This window comes from Lissotriton helveticus, chromosome 1_1 (assembly GCF_964261635.1).
Source record: "Lissotriton helveticus chromosome 1_1, aLisHel1.1, whole genome shotgun sequence".
Lineage (NCBI taxonomy): Eukaryota > Metazoa > Chordata > Amphibia > Caudata > Salamandridae > Lissotriton > Lissotriton helveticus.
This window is the reverse complement of record NC_136057.1, coordinates 1,282,678,515-1,282,700,368: the sequence shown is the minus strand read 5'-3', so window position 1 is coordinate 1,282,700,368 and position 21,854 is coordinate 1,282,678,515. Positions and strand designations below refer to the sequence as shown.

The window sequence follows — 21,854 nt, the reverse complement described above, 5'->3', positions numbered from 1 at the left end:
GCAAGAACAAGCTGCAGAATCTGTGCATGAATCTCTCCCATTTCCTGTGCAGTTGGCTGTTGACCAAAGGTAGGGAAAGCAACCTGGTTTAGGATCAGAAATCGCAACCCACTCAGCCTTGTTGGATCGGGAACTGTCAGAGTCAGAATTCCAAAAGCATCAACTCCAGGGACCAGCAACTGAATATCAATTGTCAGAGTGCTCTCCCCGTGACTCACTCTACCGGTCCCCAGATCCTCTGATCTCTCCGGTCTCTGCATCTGCAGCCAGGTACGTTCACTCAGGAGATGCGTACTTTTGAGATGGTACCCTCTCTTCTGGATCGTCTTAGACCATCCGGTCTCTCTTCGGTTTCACTTTGATCTGATTCAGATGTTTCAGGAATCGGAGCGAGATTTTTCTCAGATGCAAGCCTTATATTCAGCCTCTCTTTTCTTGCTGGTTAAATATCTGCTTCTGCACCTGCTCTCCTCTCTTCCTCTCAATCTGATCCTTCTTCACTTGGCTGTCTGCTTTGATCTGGTTCAAAGTTTACTTCTGCAATCTCATCTATTTTAGAATCTGAACTCAACATTGGAGCAGCTTAATCTCTTCTTTCGTGCTCAGTTGATTGTCCAGCCTCACCAAGAGTTCTTACAACTTGCCCTGTTTCTTCCTCTCCTGTTGCATTTTCAGTTGCACTTCTCGGAGCAAAGGGAGTTGTTTCTTCCACAGGCTCTGGAACTTGGCGGGTATGTGAAGCGTGGATCCAGTTTGGCAATCCTCCACACTTTCCCGCTGTACTTGTGACCTGAATCACCTGGTATGGTCCTCGCGAGCGAGCATCAAGGCAGCTCTTCCTCACGTGTTTTTAGACAAGCACCCAGTCACCAGGGTTAAGGTCATGCAGCAAGTCTCTCCAGGTGGATGCAGTCGCAGCCTCGACCTGGTGGGACACAGAATTAACCACATCAGCCAGTCCCCTACAATATCCCAAAACCAAATCATCTGTGATATTTATCAATGCTGTAGCTGACACCATAGGCAATCGCATAGCTCTTCCCATCAATATCTCATGGGAAGAAAGCCCTGACCATCTATCAGGAGTACTACGCAGACACATCAATACCAATGGAAGCGCATCTGGCCATTTCAAAGAAGTTGTCAAACAAACTTTTGATACCCTCATCTAGATTGTGCCATTTATCTGCTCCACAAGACCAGAAGCCTCATACCTGTAGCTACAGTGCAATGTCTGATCAATTTTCAAAGCTGTACACAACAATTTCATGATCTCGCTTGGAAGTGTGTTTCTCTGTCTGTTTCCATTGATGTTGGAAATCCAAAACGTGGTATTAGTTCCCTTAACAGCAGTTTTGCCACTGTGAGACTGTCACGTCTTCTAGTTGGATATGCCTCAACCCAACGTGAAAAGATACACACCACCACCAAAACATATCTCAGCCCATTACACCTCAGCATTTCAATAAAGTCCAATTATATCCTATTAAAAGGACCTCCTGATCTTCCAATATGACTCATCGTGACCACTGTTGTCTTTCCAACATTCATTTGACACGTGACACACATGTGACACACTGCTTCCGCACACACACGAAATTGTGGGTTAAACCAAGTTTGCCTAAATAGTCGCACCATGGCATCTTTTCCAAGATGAACTACTCCATGAATCTGCCTTGCCATTGGGCTCAATAAACAGTTAGGTAGTACTACTCTGTCATCTGTCGACATACATATGCCGTCTACTCTCTTTTCACAGCGTGCTCTAACCCATGATGCAACTTCCTCCTCTGGGACCTCATCCTGCAGCCGCTTCACCTCATCCCAAGTATCGGCTACAGCTAACATCATGCTGAGCTCGGTCTCTTCTGTGCTCTCTCCTATATATTCTCCATTGAAAGCACATGCATGTATAGCACAAAAACGAGCTACTTCATCAGCATAGTTATTTCCTTTTGTAACAAAGTCCTCTCCCTTCATGGGCTGCCCATTTTGCTACTGCAATCTCCTTAGGTTTCTGCAAGGCGCCCAATAGTTGGCCCACAAATTATCCGTTACGAATTGGGGATCCCGAGGACATCAAAAATCCCCTCTGTGACCATAACTGCCCGAAATCATGAACCACTCCAAACCCATATTGACTGTCCATATAGATAGTCACTCGTACTCCATTCGAGATGGTACAAGCACGTATCAGAGCAATAATCTCAGTTTCTCTTCTCAAACAGGCAGTTTCCACCACCCACAAGATGGTGCATAAAGCAAACGCTGCCCTCAAACACCCTTCATTGTCCCTTAAGCATGAACCATCAACAAAAAGGATCGAATCAGATTCAGGCAGTGGTTCATCAACATTGTCAGGTCTGGGTTTGGTAGATAGTTCAGTAACATCTAGACAGTCATGTTCTTCACAATCCTCTCCTTCTTCTTGAGGAAGAGGCAACAATGTGGCAGGATTCAAGGTGGTACAGTGTTTCAAAGTGACATTTTCAGAAGCCAATATAACCTGCTCATACTTTGTATGTCTGTTATTCGTAAGGTACTGTGTTTTGGTTCTTGTCATTAACAGTTCCTACTGAATGTGGCACATAAACGATCAGTGGATAACCCATCACTATGCTGTCACATCTCTCAATGCTGACACCTGTGGCAGCAATGGATTTGAGACATCTGGGCAACGCAGAAGCTACCGGATCGAATGTAGCTAAAAAGTAAGCCACTGGTCTACGAGTACCTCCATGTGTGTACAAGGACCGATAGCGCTTTGCTGTAATCTGGCATTCCCAGAGCTGGAGTGCGTACAGGCTCTCTCTCAGTTCATGCAAGGTTCTTAAACAATCGTCATCCCATGGTGCCGGATCACTAATGTCCTTTCGAGTCGACTTCAATAGTCGCTTTGCTTGCAGAGACAAAATTTGGGATCCACTGTCGACAATAGCCGACCATTCCCAAAAACATGCAGACTTCTTTCTGTGTTTTCGGAGTTCCCATTTGCAGAATCGTCTCTATGCGATCTGGTGACCCTCTTCATTTTCACTTCTCAGTTAGGTGACCTAGATACTTCACTTCAGTCTGACAATACTGAAGTTTGTTTGGGGACACTTTATGTCCATTCTCTGCCATATGAATCAGCAAAGCCACAGTGTCAATCCTGCAAGCATCCTCAGTCTCTGAAGCAACCACAAGGTCGCCAATATACTGAACCAGAACTGAGCTCTGCGGCGTTACCAGCCCTTCAAGATTCCTTTTCAAACTTTGACTAAAGATAGAGGGGCTTCCTGTATACACTTGAGGGATACAACACCATGTTAACACACGGTCTTCCATCCTAAATGCAAATAAAAATTGTCTGTCCTCGTGGAGTGGTATGGAGAAAAATGCCTGACATAAATCTATGACTGTAAACCATTCTGCCTCACATGGTATCTGAAATGATATACCAGCTGGATTCGGTACCACAGGACAACACAGGATCACGATTTCATTAACCCCGTACAAATCCTGCACTATTCTGTACTTGCCACTAGGCTTCTGCAGTCCCATAATAGGTGAATTGCAGGGACTTCCTCTCATCTCCCTCAGAATGCCTTGCACAATCATAGCCTCGATTACAGGTCTTATTCCAGCTACAGTTTCTGGAGTCAATATATACTGTGGAGTTCTTAGAAATACAGCATTTGGTTTGACCTGTATCTTAACAGGTTCAACCCCTCGAATCAATCCTATCTCCTCCCCCATGAAATCCCACACTTTCGGAGAAACCGAGTCCCTCAAATCATGTGTTAAGTCCTCTATCATAGGAACAACTAACATTTCTGCGCACAAGCTCATACTGGCCATTTTAAAACCGCCAACACAGGTTTGCAACTCCCCCCCTTCAGAGTGCAAGATGTAGTACAATTTAGCTTACACAAAAGGTCTCATCCCAATAGACAAACTGGGCTTGAATCGCACACTACAAATTGATGCCAGTCTCGGAATGGTCCTATTCTCACAGGTAACTCGTTTGTTAATGGGTTAGTCATTCTCTGATTGGTAACTCCTACCACTTGAATCGATTGTCCTCAAAGGGATACACTTGGGACCACTTCTGGCCTTACTTTAGAGCGCACAGCTCCAGTGTCTAACAAAAAGGTAACAGGATTTCCGTTCACCTCTGCATCTACAAATGGTCCACTCTGATCTACTACCAGGCCCGCACTCAAAGTGCATTCCTCCTGCACCCCCCTCTGACAATCAAGTGGATCTTGAGTTTGGTCGAATCTGTCTTGTATTTCAAAATAGGGCCTCTGATGATACACCTGATTACTTATTGGTATTCTCGGAGGCTGAGGTATCTGCATTTGTGACTCACAACCTCCTCCATACACGGACCTAGGTCTAGTCACGATGTTCAAACCCTCGGACATCTGTTCATCTCCCTCATATTGCATTTGATTTGCCGGATTTAATCAACACTTCCGCTTCCAATGCCCGATTTTGTGACAATAATGACATGCAGGGCCCGTCTTTTGATTCGCCACCCAATCACCTCCTGTACCTGCATCTATTCCCCTTCCTCTTCCCGGTCCAGGTTGGGTTTTCATATGGTGACCCATTCCCCTGCCACTTCCTCTTCCTCGACCCATCGCTCCTCCAACCCCTTTCATCATATCAGGCTTTTCAGCATTCCTCAACTGAACCTGCATCAACTTATCCTTCACTTTTTTGTGCCACCTCCACCTGCTCACTGCAGTATTTTGCATAATGCAGAATTTCGTACACCGACTTGTTCTGCCAACATATCAAATGATTCTGTATCATCAAACTAATATCAGATTTCAATCCCAGCACAAACTTTGAGAGAAACTGCCCCAAATTCTTTTGCTCACGAGTATCCAATCCACTACGCTTTTTAAAAGCCACTAAATGTCTCTCATAATAGTCACCTACCAATTCCTTAGGATCATGAGTAGTACGATTGTTTTAAGCCAATCAACAGTCTGAGGAGCTACTTTAGATTGTAACTATGTAATCACCTGCTCATATTTCTTCATTGCCTCGGGTGAAGGGCCATGATTTAGCGAATCTCTAGCTGGTTCGGCAGCTGGCCAATCAATTGCAACTTTACATGCTGCCCACAAATCACCCGGGACCACTATATCAAACAAAGTATTCAAATCAATTCATAACACCTTTGAAATCTTGACAAACAATGTCCATTTGTTTATTCCACTCTTCAGGTTTTTCTTTTTACCTCAGCCGAGGAAAATCATTAGTGAATGCTGCCAAATCACCCCTGCTCCATGGCACATGTACATACCCCCCATTTTGTACTTCTCTCAGAGGGAAATTTACTACTTGTCCCGTCCTTCACCTGGAGGCAGAGTATCTCCTATCACTTTCTTGGCACTTTTCTTCTTGGCCGACCTCTCTTCTCATTTGTCCACTTCCCTCCACGATCTCATTCCTATCACCAATTCTTTAATTTTTGCTTTTAATTCTGTTCGCTTTTCTTTCAAATCTTTATCAGTATAATTCAATAGGCAGCTTCCCTACATCAATTTTGTCTTTGTCAAATCCACCTCATACCTTCATGCCAACTGTAACAATACTTCATGAACTCGCTTTGCCTTCTTAGTAACATCCTTAGCTACAAATAACAACGTACTTGAGTCATGTTTCAATTCTGTCCAATGGCAGATTCCCTTCAATCACCTCATCCATTTCTGCTTTTAATCTTACCACATCTAACAATGGTGCCTTCATTGCAACTTGTAAAATTCTCTGACCTCTTTCACTTCCTGATTCCTCCCTGTCACAACTTTGTGTTCTCCTTGGATCCCCACTCTCCTCCATCCTTAATACTGGGTGACTTTCTCTCTCACAGCTTCGACTTCTCCAATGGTTACTGTAGTCGCGTCTCTCCTGAACCCCTTTTCTGAGGCCACTCCCTAACCATAAGTACAGTCCCAGACTTTGGTATTTGGCTTTAAGGTTTTCTTTATTGTTAGGTCTGAGTCTCGTTTTCTTTTTAAACCCACTTGGGTATCGTGGTTGGGTCCAAACACAAACACATAAAACTAAAGGAAACCAGTGGGCAGATAGAGTCTCTTCTCCGGTGTGCTTTCACAAGGGTTCTCTCCTGTTTCTTTTCTTCAACTGGAGGCTTGCAGGCACCCAAAATAACAAACAAAAAGAAAGTGAGGGTCAAGTTCTTTCCCTTTAGGACAACAGTCAGAAATGAGGGGTGGGGTAGTGCCTTCACCGGGTCCCTAACGTGATGTGCCTAGGTGAGGGAGACTTTTTGGTGAACTTTTGTGGCCCCTGACCCGCTCCCACAGACCCCTAAAAATCCCCTGGCATGCAGCCTGTACTTGCCTGCTACCACGACCCCCTTGGGCCGTGGCTATGGGAGAATCCGACCCCTCTCTGGTGTTGAGGGTCAAACCCTGGGCGATGTGCTCCAAGAGCGGAATTCAGGTCCCGGTGCAGGTTCGCCGTCTTCTCCGCTTCCCGCTGGTTCACCAATGTCGGGTAGATTGCTGTCCTCCGTTTCTGCCTCACGTTGCACGCAAGATGGACCCGCCGCTCCCCCGCAGTCCTCGTCCGATGAACGCCGAGTTTCAGCGCCTCCGCCTATTTCAGCTGTTGCCCCTTTGGTGTCTCCGTCAGCCGCTGGACCGCTAACCGCACTTCCGGTTGCGTCATGGACGGCGGCCATCTTGGGTTGGTCGGGTGTAGCTTGTGGGGGTACGAAACCCTCAAAGTTACCCTCACACAAATTCTGTGGTTCGAACAGTACCCTAGGTGCTTCTCGTCCCGTCCCTATTTCCTCTCTCCGTATCATTGACTCCCTCACCAGTGCAACCCACATTCTGATGTCTGACCTTGAGTTTGCCAAAGTTCCTGTTCGTCTTAGTTCCGACCCACTGTCCATTCTCGAAGGATCAGCTGTAGCTGGCAGTGGAGTACAAGCTTCCACTGGTGTCTGAGCCAGACCCGTTCCACTCACTGGAAGACTCCATTCAGATATTGTCTCTTCCCCTTCTCCTGCTTGCTGTTGATTTCCACTTGTTCTCTCTCTAGGGTTATATATCGAAACCACAGGTCCAATGGTAACTGGTACCGTAGGAGATTCTGGTAACCGCATGGTACATGCAATTTCTCCTGACTCATGATCTGTGTACCCTATCCCTCCAGATCCTCCTGGAATTCTTATTCTCACTGACATTCTTCCTCTTACTTCTGTTGTCTTTTCCTCTGAACCTGTTCGTCCCACTCCTAAAGTTTCCTCTATTTGCTGTGTCTTCGCAGTCTCCAACCTAGCGTCACAAGGTGGACGACGTTCTGCTAACAGTCTTTCAAGAAAACTGTCATCTGTATCACTTTGCTCTTCTGTCTTACTCTTTCCTCCAGACCCTCCTTCTAGCAACCGAAATTGAAACAACATTTCTCCCTCTATAGTGTCTACTCTCTATCTCTTCTGCTGTGCATCCCACCTGGCATCCTGATATGCCTTCATTGCTTTCTTCATTCTTCCCTGTGAAGCTTCTCTTTTCTTCTCTATTGCTGCTCTCATCCATGCTTCTAATACCTCAAATTGTGTTGGTCTGGGCGGAGGTTTCAGAGAAGACATCACTCCTCTCAGCTGGTACAGCACCTCCATACGAAATGACCCATAATGAGGGAAAGCCAATTCTACCTCTATCTCTGTAATTTGATGCCAATTTTGGAGCAACACTATGGTATGGAGTCCTACATTTGTTGCCATATAAAGTGCTGTGGTATCCTCTGGGGGAGCTTCTTCTCCTTCCCGAGTCGCCACCCCTGTGTCTCCTCTACACAAACCTTATAACACCTTAAAACATTTCATTGTTAAAATCAATTATTGGCAACCCAAGTTTCACTGTTCAGCATTGGACAAACTTCCACCAATCCCAGCACGGCGTTACACCAGCCGACCTATCCCAGTGTGGCGCGCACTGATGTCGCTTCTCCCTCTTTGCAGCGGCTCACTCTCCTTTACAATTTCACTCTGTACACTCGCTCACACATTCGTACTAACAAGTAACTGTATATCCAAAGCTATTAAACCAAGTAACTGCTCCTAACGCAGTCACAATAACTTACAGTTACATAAAACAAGTAATTGTCCGTCCGCTAAAATATTGATAGAACACTATTACAAGAACATTCATCCGCTAAGACCTCCGACCTGCGTTGGTCACTCAATCGCAGTAGTCCACCCCTGGTACCGGAGGCTTTCTACCAGTGACGTACTTCTGCATTCACACCAAGTTCCCTATCACAAGTGAATCGTCGATAGCGCTTCACAACACCCACAGTATTGATCAGGCAATTACAAATACAAAACTATCCCGGGATCTTGGACTTCTCTTGAGTCCGCTCACCAAACTTCCTGAACCGCACGTGTCTGGACCAGTAAACCAATAAACCCACACTCACTCAACTTGCATCCCAACTTCGCAAGACATCACAAGATTAATTCATCACCGCAATCTAACACACCACACAATTTCATACTCACGCTACCACTGTTTCCGCCGCACCATCAATGTCAGCTGACTTCCCTCCGTCTTCGCCGTTGTCTATTCCGTGTCCAAAACCTTATTATTTTTCCGATCCTACTCCTAATTTCCCTTTTCTTCCCTCACTTTAATAGGCTAACCTTCATCTGCTATCATTTGATTGCGCTAAATTTTACTCCTTGCCTTCCCTGCTAAATTCAAATCAGATGGTCTTTTATATAGCCCGCAAAAAGTGTTTTAGGGGAGCAAAACAATTCAAGGTTATACTTTCAAGTTAGTCATGCTTTAAAGGACCACAGACTCCAAATTTCAGTTTTGTGGATTTAGTAAAAGGCCAAAAATAATTGAATATAAACACACCTCAATATCAGCGTATATAGGTACATAAAAATCAATACAGAGCCGAGACTACTAATATAATTCATTGGGCAAAAAAGGCATAATATGATGAACTCCAAAATCAAAATGCAACAAAGAATAGAAGCTGAGTCGAATTCTCTTTTCATTAGAGAAGAAAACATGGGTATCTTTCCCTACTCTGCTCTACTTGGACATCCTACCTACTTCCCCGATATCCTATCCCAAAGGTGTCAGCATTTGTCGACTTCCTAAGAAGTACTCACGTCAAATAGGTCTGAAAGGCTATAGAGCTTGTTCTAAGATGCTCCTTCTTCTCTGAAATAAGCAGACGTCTCTCGAATCTATCCCTGTGCATCATACAAAAGGCAATGTTCAACCCACAATACGTCACAAGTTAAACTTTTCCATTTGCAACATCTTTCAGTAAGTTTCCACAGAAGCTCTAATTAAATTGAGTTTTCTTACAGTGGCCTTGGGTTTCAGATAGGTCAGGCACGAAACGCGTCTTCCCTTTTCGCCTTCCATCTTTCTTCAAAGACATTCCGGGTATCTCCTCAAATCTAAGAATAATGAGGTTGAATTCCTGCACCTGCAGTAGGATGGGAACATACTATCTTCGGACACAAAATTGATTGAAATTTTTTATTTAATTATAATTCTTGAGCAACCAAGGAGCGACCATGAGCATAGTGCACCCATACAATTTAGAGTGCTGTCACTAGCAATGGACAGCATTCCAGATCTAGGCACGATACTTGTGAGGTACATCTGAAAATCAAGGTTGTGTTTCTCTATGGAGCCAGAGAGCTGAAAGTTTTGCTAACTTCTGCATTATGCCTAGTCTTACTCCAAAAACTGGTTTCACCAAATATGCAAAACAGAGACGTATTTTCAACTTTAACTGAACCTGTTCTGCTTTCGACGGCTGTTGTATCAGTGGATTTCAGAACTATCATGTTACGGAACCTTCCTATTGAGCAAATGTCTTCTCATATATATGCACATATAAATACATTCTGACTTTTCTGCTTCGGTAACAATGAGGTCCCTTTGTTTAAGCACTATAATGTTGATCTGCCAAGGATAATCTTGCACAGAATGGGTTTGTCCTTAGAATTTCTGCCTTCTGTTCACACTCTTTGTCAAGCAAAACCCTTGAAGACTCTCAAAAGAACTCAGCCCATATTGTATCTTCACCTGAGTGGATGGCATCTGGTTTAGCAAACGCAGAGAAACTTGTAGGTGTACCTGCAGTTTGAAGAAGCTACACATATTCATGTAATCTGATATTATCGGCTTGTTCCTACCTATAAGCCAGCTGACCTGCTTTTTGCAATATATTACTGAGCCCAGATGGCTTTGTGAGATGTGACAGGTTTCCTGTTCCCACACAGTACACCCTTGACAACCTTATGTCACCTTACAGACTACATGAGGTGAGCAGTGGACTTCTGGAGTTAACGACTCGCTAACTCCGTTATCTTGTTTCCTTATTAACACAGATGGTATGCTTAATGCAGTTTGACTTTAATTACTTTTTGTCGTGGGATATTTTTTGTTCACGAACTGTTGTTAAACGTGACAGCTTTGCCCACAGTGACATCCAGACTTTTATATGGTTAATAGTTTTTTCCTATTATTATCATCCCCTTCAGAGATATCAAACTGGTCTAATAGATGTTCATCAATGTAAGATGACATAAATTATTACATGACCATACAAATACACTGTCCACCCAGCACTTACCTCAAAGAAAAAAAAGATGTCCCAACTTTTTCATAGGATCTTGCATCGGCACTGCTGAATTCTGGGTCTCCAAATACTGAGGCTGCCTTGTCTTCATCCACCTCGAGTCCCTTTCTTCCATCACCCTGTTCTTCCCACCTCTTTATCTCGCAAATTATTTTCATCCTTGCTACCATCCTTTGTCATGGGTTTACTATATTTCTCTTCATCCTGCTTTTGCTACTTTCTTCATTTTCTCTCTTGGTCTAAGGCAAAGTCTGATGGCGCCAACCTTCTGCAACCTTCAGCATTGTGTCACTGTTTCCACTAAATACTCCTACCGTCTTTTTCACAGCAGCTTCTTTGCTTCTGGTTTCTCATTTTGAGATACACTCCACAGTTTGTATGTCATTCCCACATTCTGGCGACATTTCTGGAAGAATAGACAATCTCGAAATGTGACAATGGCTTTCCTTTTCCATAAGCTGCAATATTTTTAATATGTATGTCTACAGAGCAAATGACATGACTGCAGCAAAACATAGGTGTTTATAGGATCCTCACCACTGCAATAAAGGCTTTAAACATGTAATCATCTAGCTAAATTCCACCTTCTACATGCAGCTGCAGCACTACCTATACATCTCTGACCATCCTTTGACAAAAAATTATGCTACTCGAATTAATGATTTATGGTGAATAAATGGAACCTTTTTACTACATCTTTTGTAACTCTCTGCTGCCTTTCACCTCCTTTTTCACAAAATGAGCCCAGTGACGGCTGGCTTGGGTCTGAGGTGGCGGGGAGAGAAAGAATACACTTACCTTCTAACCCCGTCTCTCCTCTGTCGTCTCTCTGTGTTTCTTCCGGCTGGAATGGAAGCAGGAAGCACACAGGCTCTCCTAAGCCAATCACAATGCTGCAATGCAGCTTTGTGATTGGTCTGACCACTGTGATTCGGCACTCAGGCAGGCAGTGGTAGCCTGTGCATGTTTTCCACCCAGGCTGTGCATTACAGCCGGTGGAGAACATGCACAGTGTGCATGACTGTTTGGCGTCCAAGACTGCCGGCCAAGCCGCCATGCGCACTGACAAAGTGCGCTCACCACTCCTCCCCCTGCTCTGTGACTAGAACAGCCCAGCACCGCCCCGCAAAACTGCTTCAGCAGAGGGAAAAATAAAGTTATAATAACATTGTGTTATTATCATTTTATTTTTCCTTTTTTTACACTGCTAAAAAGCAGTGGGGAGATGCTTCTATGCCTTAGCGGAGGAGCCGCCACTGCAGGAGCCTGACTCTCGCAGCCACAGATGCAAGTTTAAGGAATACACTACCCTCAATTAGTTTGCATTTTTCTCAAAACCTAATCACTCTGAGTAAAGAATTGTTGTGGTGGAAAACTTTACAGGTACCTGTGGTAAGCTGAACCTGTTGTTGCATTGATGAATGCCAGTAAAATTGTGCATCACCCTTATGAGCTCACTGCACAGTGAGGGGAAAACGCAAGGAAGATCAGACGAAGTTGAACAAGGGCAGCTGTTCTTGTGAGGACATCATTGTTTTTAGCTTAAATGACTAAAAGGGGACATTTTGACTTTGGTGGAATGGGAAAACCTCTGCATCTAGTTGTCATTAGCCTTGAAGAAACTAATGTCACACCCTTCCCTTTGATGTTCTGACTACTCATGCCCTTCCTCAATCTGTCACCATTTGAGTGACGTCTTCGTAAGAGATACCTCTGAAAATAAAATTGGTGCAAACCTGACCCTAAAGCTCGGGTCTCTTCAGCTCTGAAATGCCCTGGCTCCTGTGGAACCCCTAAAACCAGAAAGAGCTTTCTCATGACCATGACAGACAGTGCTTAATTTGGTGAAAGAATGAGTGCTGATGTCCAAAGGTCTCCTTAGAAACACGCAGCCTGTGCTTGTAAACGTCAGTGCACTAAATTCCAAGACTGATTACTCTTGAATTGACCTCATGGCTCTTCCATCCACCATCAGGCACTCTCTGTGTATTTAGCTCCCTCGTGCAAGTTCCTGCTTTCTCCCTTTGTGAAGGCTTTTCTGTCTTTCTCTTTCTCCTACGAGCCTCTGTTTTTGTTTTACCCTCTCTTGCTCACAGTCAAAGTCTGATGGGGAAAAATGAATGTGATCTCCAAATATGAGTGCCAGGGCCTCAAGTTAAGCACTGCCTACAGAGCTAAATAGCTAAAACCAGGAAGTGCAATTATGCTTCAGTTTTACAAAACATAGCCTATGGTATGGGCGGAAAAAAAGGACAGGTCCACCAGAGCAATGCAACGGAGTTTGGCGTTTGCTGTGTGATATGGTGTGTTTTTTTACTGCTGCATTTACCATTTTATCAGTGTCATCGGTGTTTTAAATGGGCCGGTACTGAGTACCAGCACTTTTTTATTTTGAGAGGGAGAGTACCTGCACTTCTCAAGAGTGACGTAATACTTTTAATTGGAGAGTACTGGCACTTGTTAGAAACAAAGCATGGACTCTGGTACAGGGTACCTGCACTTCTATTTTTCCATTTCAAGCACTGCGTTGTATCATGTCTTATAAATGATATTACTAGGTTGTTCCTACATATAACCCGACTGAGCTGCTTTTTGTAATATGTCACTGTGACGAGATGGCTTTGTGCGATGTGACGGGTTGCCTGCTCCCGCAAAGTACACCCTTTACGACCTTATGCCACCTTACAGACTACACGAGGTGAACAGTGAACTTCTTAAAATAATGACACGCTAACTGCGTTATCTTCTTTCCTTATTAACACAGATAGCATGCTTGTTGCAGTTTGACTTTATATTTTTTATCGTGTTATCTTTCTTGCGCATGAACTGTTGTTAAACTTGACAACTTTGCTAACAGTGACATCCAGAATTGTATGTTTTTTTCCTATTATTACTAATCCCTTCAGACATATCATACGGGTCTAAGAGTCCATCAATGTAGAATGACATAGACCATTACATGATCATACAAATACACTGTCCAACCAGCATTTACCTTGTTTAAGAAACAAAATCCCGACTTTTTCATAGCATCTTGCAGCAGCGCTGCTGAATTCTGGGTCACCAAATACAGAGGCTGCCTTATCTTTATCCACCTTGTGACCCTTTCTTCCATCACCCTTTTCTTCCCGTCTCTTTATCTCGCTCTTGCAAACTCTTTTCATCCCTGCTACCATCCTTTTTCGTGGTTTTACTATATTTCTCTTCATCCGTCTTTCGCCACTTTCTCCCTTTTCTCTGTTGGTCTGGGAAAAAGCCTGATGATGAAGAATACATTTCCAAAAACGAGTGCTGGTGCCCACCTTCTGCAACCTTCAGCATACTTCTGAATAAATAAAATGGTGTAATCCTGACCATAAACCTCGGGTCTCTCCATCTCTGCCGATGCCCTGGCTCACGCAGGTCCCCAAAAACCAGGAAAGCTTATTCTTGACCATTACAGACAGCCCTTAATGTTGTAATAGAATGAGTGCTGATACCCTAAGGTCTCCTTACAAACCCACAGCCAATGATTTTAAACATCAGTGCACTGAATAACAAGGCTGATTTCTCTTGACTTGACCTCATGACTCTTCCATCCACCATCAGGCACTTCCTGCAGCTTTAACTCCCACGTGCAAGTTCCAGCTTTCTCCCTTTGTGAAGGCTTTCCAGTCTTTCTCCTTCAATCCTCTGTTTTTGTTTTTCCCTCTCCCTCTCTTGCTGACAGTCAAAGTCCAATGAGGGAAAAAGAAGTGCCGATCTCCTTAAATGAGTGTCAGTGGGCTCAAGTTAAGCACTGCCTACAGAGCTAAATAGCTAAAACCAGGAACTGCAGTTATACTTCCGTTTTACAAATCATAGCCTATGGTATGGGCGGACAAAGGATAGGTGCACCAAAGCAATACAATGGAGTTTGGAGTTTGCTGTGCGATTTGCTTTGTTTTTTACTGCTGCATTTACCATTTTATCAGTTTTATCTTTTATTGCCTTTCATCTGCTTTATCATTGTTGGAAATGGCCCATTTTGCAGGATTATCCCAAAACGTTTTGCTTCTTCCTCCTATTTTTCCTGACTGGTTTTTGTTGGCTTTAGGGCTCTGGGTACTTTACCACTGCTAATCAGTGCTAAAGTGCATATGCTCTCTGCGTAAATTATGATTATAATTGGGTATCCATGATCGGCATATTTGATTTACTGGTAAGTCCCTAGTAAAGTGCACTGAGTGTGCCAGGGCCTTTACCTCAAATGTTACCAGTGGATCGCAGGACTGATTGTACCACCCACAGGAATAGCCCTGTAAATGTTTTTCAGACCTGCCACTGCAGTGTCAGCACGCATGTTTTTAAACTGCCATGTTGACCTGGCAAGTGCACTCACATGCCAGGCCCTAACCTTCCCTTTTCTTACATGTAAGGCACCCCCATGGGCAGGGTACAGTGTATATGAAAGGTAGGACATGTACTGGTGTGTGTCACATGTCCTGATGGTGAAATACAGCCAATTTTATTTTTCACTATTTAAAGGCTATCTGTCCCATAGCTTAACATGGAAGTTACTTTGTCACCTCTTACAAGTATAACTTTCCAGTTGGACAAGCTAGAGAAATGGAGTTTAGGCTCTCTGAACTAAGAAGTTAATAGCACATCTTTTTAGGGAGATGGTTTTTAAATTGTGTGTTTGAAAATGGCAGTTTTAGAAAGTAGGCATTTTCTTGTTTAACTATTCTGTGTGTCAATTCAATTCAATTCAATTCAATTCAAAACCACTTTATTCGATTATTTAAAATCATAAAAGTATGCTATTCAATTACATATTAAAATCACAATTTACAGACTCAATAGTAATATTTACATAATATACAATTCATATACACAACTCACAGCGTTCATCAGGTGCATGGATTTTCAAAATATCTTACAGAATGTACACACTATCCACAAATCAACATTTAAAAGGCAGGGGTTCATGATCAATTATCTTTTCAATTATATCTTTACGATTTCTTCAGTCATTGAGGGTTAATTTTAATCACAATTTATTTCCTCTAGTTGCCTAGCTTTTTTATTACGAATAGATGTTACAATAAAATTTGCTACCCCAAACATAACAGCAGAGGATTCCATCAGTTGTAGATATATTAAAGCTGGTTTTACTTGTATGAAACCCCTATTTTTCAACAGTGGCATGATAAACCTTTTCCTTCCCTCTGTATAAAAAGAACAGAAAAACAGAAAATGCATTGTGTCCTGGTATGAGTGATAATCACATTTACATGGGGCGGCTTCCTCTGGTTTACTCCACTCCCTGTAATTTCCTAGTAACACATGCAATTGGTTAAAACGGAATTTAGTTAACAGCCATCGATGGAAAGGTTTAGTGACAGTTGTCAAATAAGGTTGAATAGACATTGTCGATATCAGTAAATAATGAGTCCTCACTGTCGATTTACAAAGTTCCGTGGCTTCGCGATCCAATTCCCTAGCTTTAATGAAATTTGTTTTTACCCAGTTAATGTCAGCTTTAACTAGACTTTCTGGGTTGGCAAATATTTCTGGGCGCCCTAGATAGTTAGATATGGTTTTGATATAAAACAACCATTTTATTTCTGCCACTTTAACTAGAGCCAAACAGTCCTTTATAATCTTGTGGTTCAGAGTCAGGGCGGGATTTATCCATGTTCTGATCCATTGCAGGATAGGTGCCATACTCACATAGTCTGAGATATGTCCCATCCCCAGCTCTCGATGTACAGCAAAACTGGCAGTTGAATTGGGAAGACCCAGAATAGCCAGCAAAAATGTATTTTCCTCCCTCTGTATGGTGGTTGTGTCCTTGTAACCCCATATTGCGGCCCCATACCTAGCTATGGCCACGGATTTAGCTTTGTAAATAGACAAGATTGCTTCCCCCGGTTTGCCTCCCAATCTCTTAGCAAAGCCAAGAATAGCAGATGTTGATCTTCTTATGGCAACAGCTTTGTTTAATAATTGGGGGGCCCAGGAGCCTGTATCATCAAACACCACTCCTAAATAGGTGAAGACTCTGACCTTAGTAATTATACTATCATTACAAGAGACTGTTTTAAAATGCATTCTCCTTTTCCCCAGAGACATGACGTGGGATTTGTCTGAATTGACCACCAGGTCCAACTTAACCATAAACTCTCCAAATGAATCAAGTCGTCTTTGTAAGGCATTAGGTGTTCTTGCCAATAGTACTGTATCGTCCGCGTATAGGAGTACAGGGATGGGCGTTCCTCCCATACGCGGAATGTCTGATGTTACATTTGCCAAGACCTTATCCAGGGAGTTGATGTAAAGTGTGAACAACATTGGGGCCATTATACAACCTTGACGCACCCCTCTGCCAGATTTAAATTTAGCAGTGCATTTTCCCTCTTGCGTCATTGTAATTGATGCAGACAGGTCCCTGTGTAGCTCGGCAAGAAAATTCACCAGAGCCTGGTCTAATCCCAGCTCCAGGAGCATCCTCCACAGCTTTGACCTGTTGACTAAGTCAAAAGCTGTGGATAAGTCCATAAATGCCAGGAAGATTGAGCCTTTTGATGCTACTGTGTATTTGTTGATTATTAGATGTAGGTTTAGGCATTGATCTTCCGTACCTCTTCCCGCTCTAAACCCATATTGGGCATCACATAAAATGTCTTTATCTGTTGCCCAAGCATTTATCCTGGCCAAAATTACTTTTCCTAGTATTTTGATTGACGAATCAATCAAAGAAATAGGACGATAGCATCTTGGGTCCCCCCTTTGTCCCTTCTTAAATATTGGTATTATAATAGAACGGGACCAGGTCTTAGGAAAGATTGCCGGAGTAGAGTTTGCTGCTAGATTAAAGACATTAGTAAGTATTATAGACCAAAGCTCAGGGTTGGCTTTGTACATATCAGACGGTACCCCATCTGGTCCTGGGGCTTTCTGGACAGATGTTTCAGCTATTGCTAACTGTACCTCTTTAATAGTAATACTCTGTTCGGGTCCTACTATTTCTTTGGGGTATGTCTCATAAATATCAAGTTCCAAATTGCTCCCATATACATTCTCGAAATGGTTTAACCATTCCTGTTCTGTGATATTAACTTCTAGCGGGGCATTTTCCATCCCGTTGAACAAGGGAGAATTAATTATAGTCCAAAATTTGGAACTATCCCTTAGGGTAGTTTTGTCAAATAGTGAGTCCCATGCCTCTTGTTTTAGTTCATTTTTCCGGGTTTGTAGTGTAGTTTTATATAATCTCCTTAAAAAGGAGACCTTACCCTTATCTCTAGGCTTCTTGTTTAGAGCTTGCAAGAGTTCACCATGTATTTTGGTGCATTTATGATCAAACCATCTATGCACCCAGTTGGGTTTCTGTGGTCGCTTCACCGTGAGTTCTAATGTGACCTGTTGACAGATCGTTTCAAAGGAAGCTATTACATCACCCCCAAATCTCAGTGGGTCTCTGCAAGTGTTAATTTCATTCCCTACCTTAGATTTAATTGTGGATAGGAATTCCTCAGGTATAATTTTGTTCCATTTTAATTTCCTTCCTTGGTCAGAACTCTAGTGATAACTTTAGGAACCCCTGTTTTATTAAAAGAAAGTGTAGTATTGACCAATTCCAGGACCACTGGATTATGGTCACTAAACGTGGATTGAATAGCATTATACAATAAAACATAGTTTAATAATGCAGGAGATAGAAACATATAATCTATAATGGTTTCACTTTCCCTTGCATTATATGTAGGTACCCGGTCCTTTATGTCAGCAAACCCAGGTTCGAACAGGTCTGCCTCTATAAGTAGTTCTTCCAGGGCAGATCCCTTTGCCGTGTGTTCGAAATGCTGGTAACTTGAGTAAACCGGGTAATCTACATCTAAAAGCTGACATTTTAAGTCACATAGATAGACGTTAAAATCACCCATTAGGATGATAGAGAAAAAAGTGGTTTGAGCTTCTTTATATGTAGATAAAAATTGTATTAATGAATGGATATGCTCGTTAGAGTTATCTCCCTGTGTTGCATTATAGAAATTAATATATACCACTTTATTATTGTTGGGCATAAGAACTTCTATGGCTAAGATATTTGGAGAGGTGGTATTAAGCTCTTTCACTATACCTAATATATTAACTGAGATTAACAACATCAATCCTCCTTTATCCCTTCCTGATTTGGATGCACATGAGGCTACAAAATAAGAAGTAAACCCGTCCACCCAGAAATTCCACTCCCTATCCCATGTTTCTTGCATCGCGACTATGTCATATTGCCTCAAGAATTCGATCCACATCTTATTATCCCTCTTGGAGCGTAGTCCAGCAATATTCCAGCTCATAAGCTTAATAGGGGGCTCCCTTATTTCCTGATGTAATATGGGGCTTGTGGGCGAATTGAATGGACATTCTTGTGTTAGTCAATCAATATCCCCCAATTGTGTCTCTGCTGTTTGTGTAGTGACTGTCTGGTTTTGGAGTGACAGGAGCTTGGGATGTGCATTAACTGTAGGCAGCCACAGGGGGGTTGAGTTGTGCCCTGCCTTTCCTGGGTGACTCATAGCCAGACTGAATAGTCCATGGTTGCATTTAGAGTGGTGGGAGTAGTTTTCACTAGCACCTGAATAGGCAGTCCCTCCTCTGCACAATGCTGTCCTCACCTCCTGTAGTGAAGCTGGACCAGAGATGCCAGAACGGGCTTGGACTGGGTTCATAGACCCTTACCACAAAGAGAAAATGGTAGATAAGTATTGGATCTTAAACCCCAGAGAATTAGATCACTTCTGGACTCAAGAGGAACCTCTGCCAATGAGAAGAGCTGGAGAGCTGTAAGCAGCACTACTGACCCTTTGCTGTGCGTGCTTTGTTGGATTGGCCTGCAGTTCCTGCTTCTGCCAAGCAGAGGACAAAGACTGGAACTTTGCTGTGAACCTTGTTGAAGAAAAATCTCCAAGGGTTTGTATGTGCTTGCCTCCTGTTCTGAAGTCTCAGAGCAACAAAGACTTGACCTGCACCCACTGACCAGCACCTGGACTCCTCTGTGTACTCCTGTATTCAAAAGAGTGCCAATTCCAGTTCCTGGGCCCTGAGAATTGTGTGGCTAGTGCTGAAAAGCAAGAATAATAACTCTACCAGTGACACCACAACCTGCACCGAGCCCGGGAGCACTGCTCCTGAAGTGCATGAGGCAATGCCCCGCCTGCCCCGTAGCTCCGACACCTGCAGTTATCGGCTTTCCCAGCGCCATTGCTCGCACCGACGCCATCACCTCCAGAGCCAGTATTCCTTTATCGCGGGGCAGATAACCGACGAAGGTGATTTCACAAACTTTTTGACGTTGCATCGCCTCACCAAAACCGAAGCCTCTCCGCCAATGCTGTCTAACTTCCCTGTCCTGGACTCAACACCTTGCCTGCTAACTGACTCGACGCCTTGCCTCCCCCATGGTAAAAGGGAGCCAGCCTCATGTTGGCACTGATAACTCACCTCCACGATACTGTGCATTGCCTGTTTTCCAAGGTTCTGTTGTTGGAGTGTTTGTGTGACTTCGTGCCTGGCCCGCGCACCTCACAGTCAGCGTATTACTTTGGATTTATGCCTTTCACGACGTCGTAATAGCCCCAGGTGGATCTCTTTGTTTTTACAGTTCTATTTTTGCAAGTAACCATTTCTAACCACATTGGTGCATTGGATGTGCCCCGGCTGTCTGACGTCACAGTGGGCGTGTGTGGAGGATGGCCAGGGCCCATCCGAAACACGCACGCGTGGAATTCTCCTGGACGGCAGGGAAATTCCGGTCGCAGCGAAGCGATTAAAGCGATATCTTGATACATGTATGTTGAATTTTTGTTGTTTTGGTTTTGTTTGGTTTAGATAAAGATACCTGATTTTTTTAAACTGGTGTGGTGTCCATTGGTGTTGTCTTCACTGTGTTACTGTGTGTTTGAAGTACAAATACTTTACACATTACCTTTGGGATAAGCCTGTCTGCTCGTGCCAAGCCACAAAGTGGGAGAGCAGTGGTTATCTAAAGTGTGTAACTCCCTTACCCTGACTAGAAGGAAGGGTCCCTGCTTGGACAAAGGTGCATACCTCTGCCAGTTAGAGACCTTCATTTATAACAATCATGCTTTATCTATATTAATTTTTTCTACTTCCCCTGGAACATTCAGTAGGTTGTATTGACCTGCGGAAAGCTTTTCTGTTCTTTATGTACTTTCTTGGAGCGAACTCTTTTTTGCCATGGTTATAAACCTGTCTGTCAGCTGTTTTAAGTCACAGGATGAGAATGTTAAAGTTGTTAGATTTTAAGAAGAGCACAGACCTACACTGTATTCTGTTATTTACTGTGACTTATTTGCACTTGCCGCTGGTTTGTGTGTGTATGTCTGTATGTATGAATGTTGGACAGGCGCGTTATGCCCTCATTACCATTCCTGTGTCATGTGATATTTTCACCCAGTGCGATTTACTTGCTTCTATCTGTTTCTCTGCAGTTTGTTTCTGTGTTAGAAAATGTCCTGTCCAAGTTATCAAGATATGATGAAGGCACTTTCTTCTCCTCCATTCTCTCCTTCACAGTAAGTATGCAAATTAATAAGCTGACACTTCACAAGTTTTTCAATTTCCTGCTGTTAACTAGTCGCAGCTGCATGACACCTGTTAATTTATTCGCATTTACGTTTATTTGCAGGTGAAAGCTGCTGCAAAGTACGTTGATGTTCCCGTGAGTACAACTTACCTTCACTCCTTGTCGAGTTAACGTTTGTATTTGTGCTTCCTCATGACAAAACGATCTAGAAAAGTTGGCTATCAGAATTAGATTTCCAAATCACTTCTACATTGGCAGAGGGATCAGTTTGTATAGCACATTTTTTTGTTTTTTCAACAATTCATTTTTGCTAGCAATCTTTTTTAATATAATCATTTTTGAGTTTCATAAAAAAATTATGCAAAAAACACTTTAGAGAAATTTGAATAGTGCATTTTATACGCTTCTGCTATACCTCAGGATAATTTGTGGAAGAAAAGGGAAATTATACAATTTAATAAGAAGCACATTTTGCGCCAAATTCTGCCCAAAGTGCTTCCATGTGAGTTATATTCAGTTAGCTTTATAGTTCAAACCAATAGAGCGTTTTCATATCACAAAATGGAGGTGGTACAAAACACCACGCAGCATGAAAGAAAATAAACACTTGTATGTTATTTTGTTAAACAGTTACTTC

At 43.0% G+C, this 21,854-nt stretch overlaps 1 protein-coding gene across 5 annotated transcripts in view; it reads left to right on the top strand.

Annotated features, from left to right (window-relative positions):
- The window catches only part of CADPS2 (calcium dependent secretion activator 2), a 2,489,915-nt gene that overhangs the window by 2,243,237 nt on the left and 224,824 nt on the right, over nt 1-21,854 (top strand). For all 5 annotated transcript variants that reach the window (XM_078680818.1, XM_078680809.1, XM_078680789.1 and 2 more), the window contains 2 exons: nt 21,123-21,206; nt 21,320-21,352. In XM_078680818.1, coding sequence (XP_078536944.1) covers nt 21,123-21,206; nt 21,320-21,352 — 117 coding nt within the window. The remainder of the gene's footprint in view (nt 1-21,122; nt 21,207-21,319; nt 21,353-21,854) is intronic.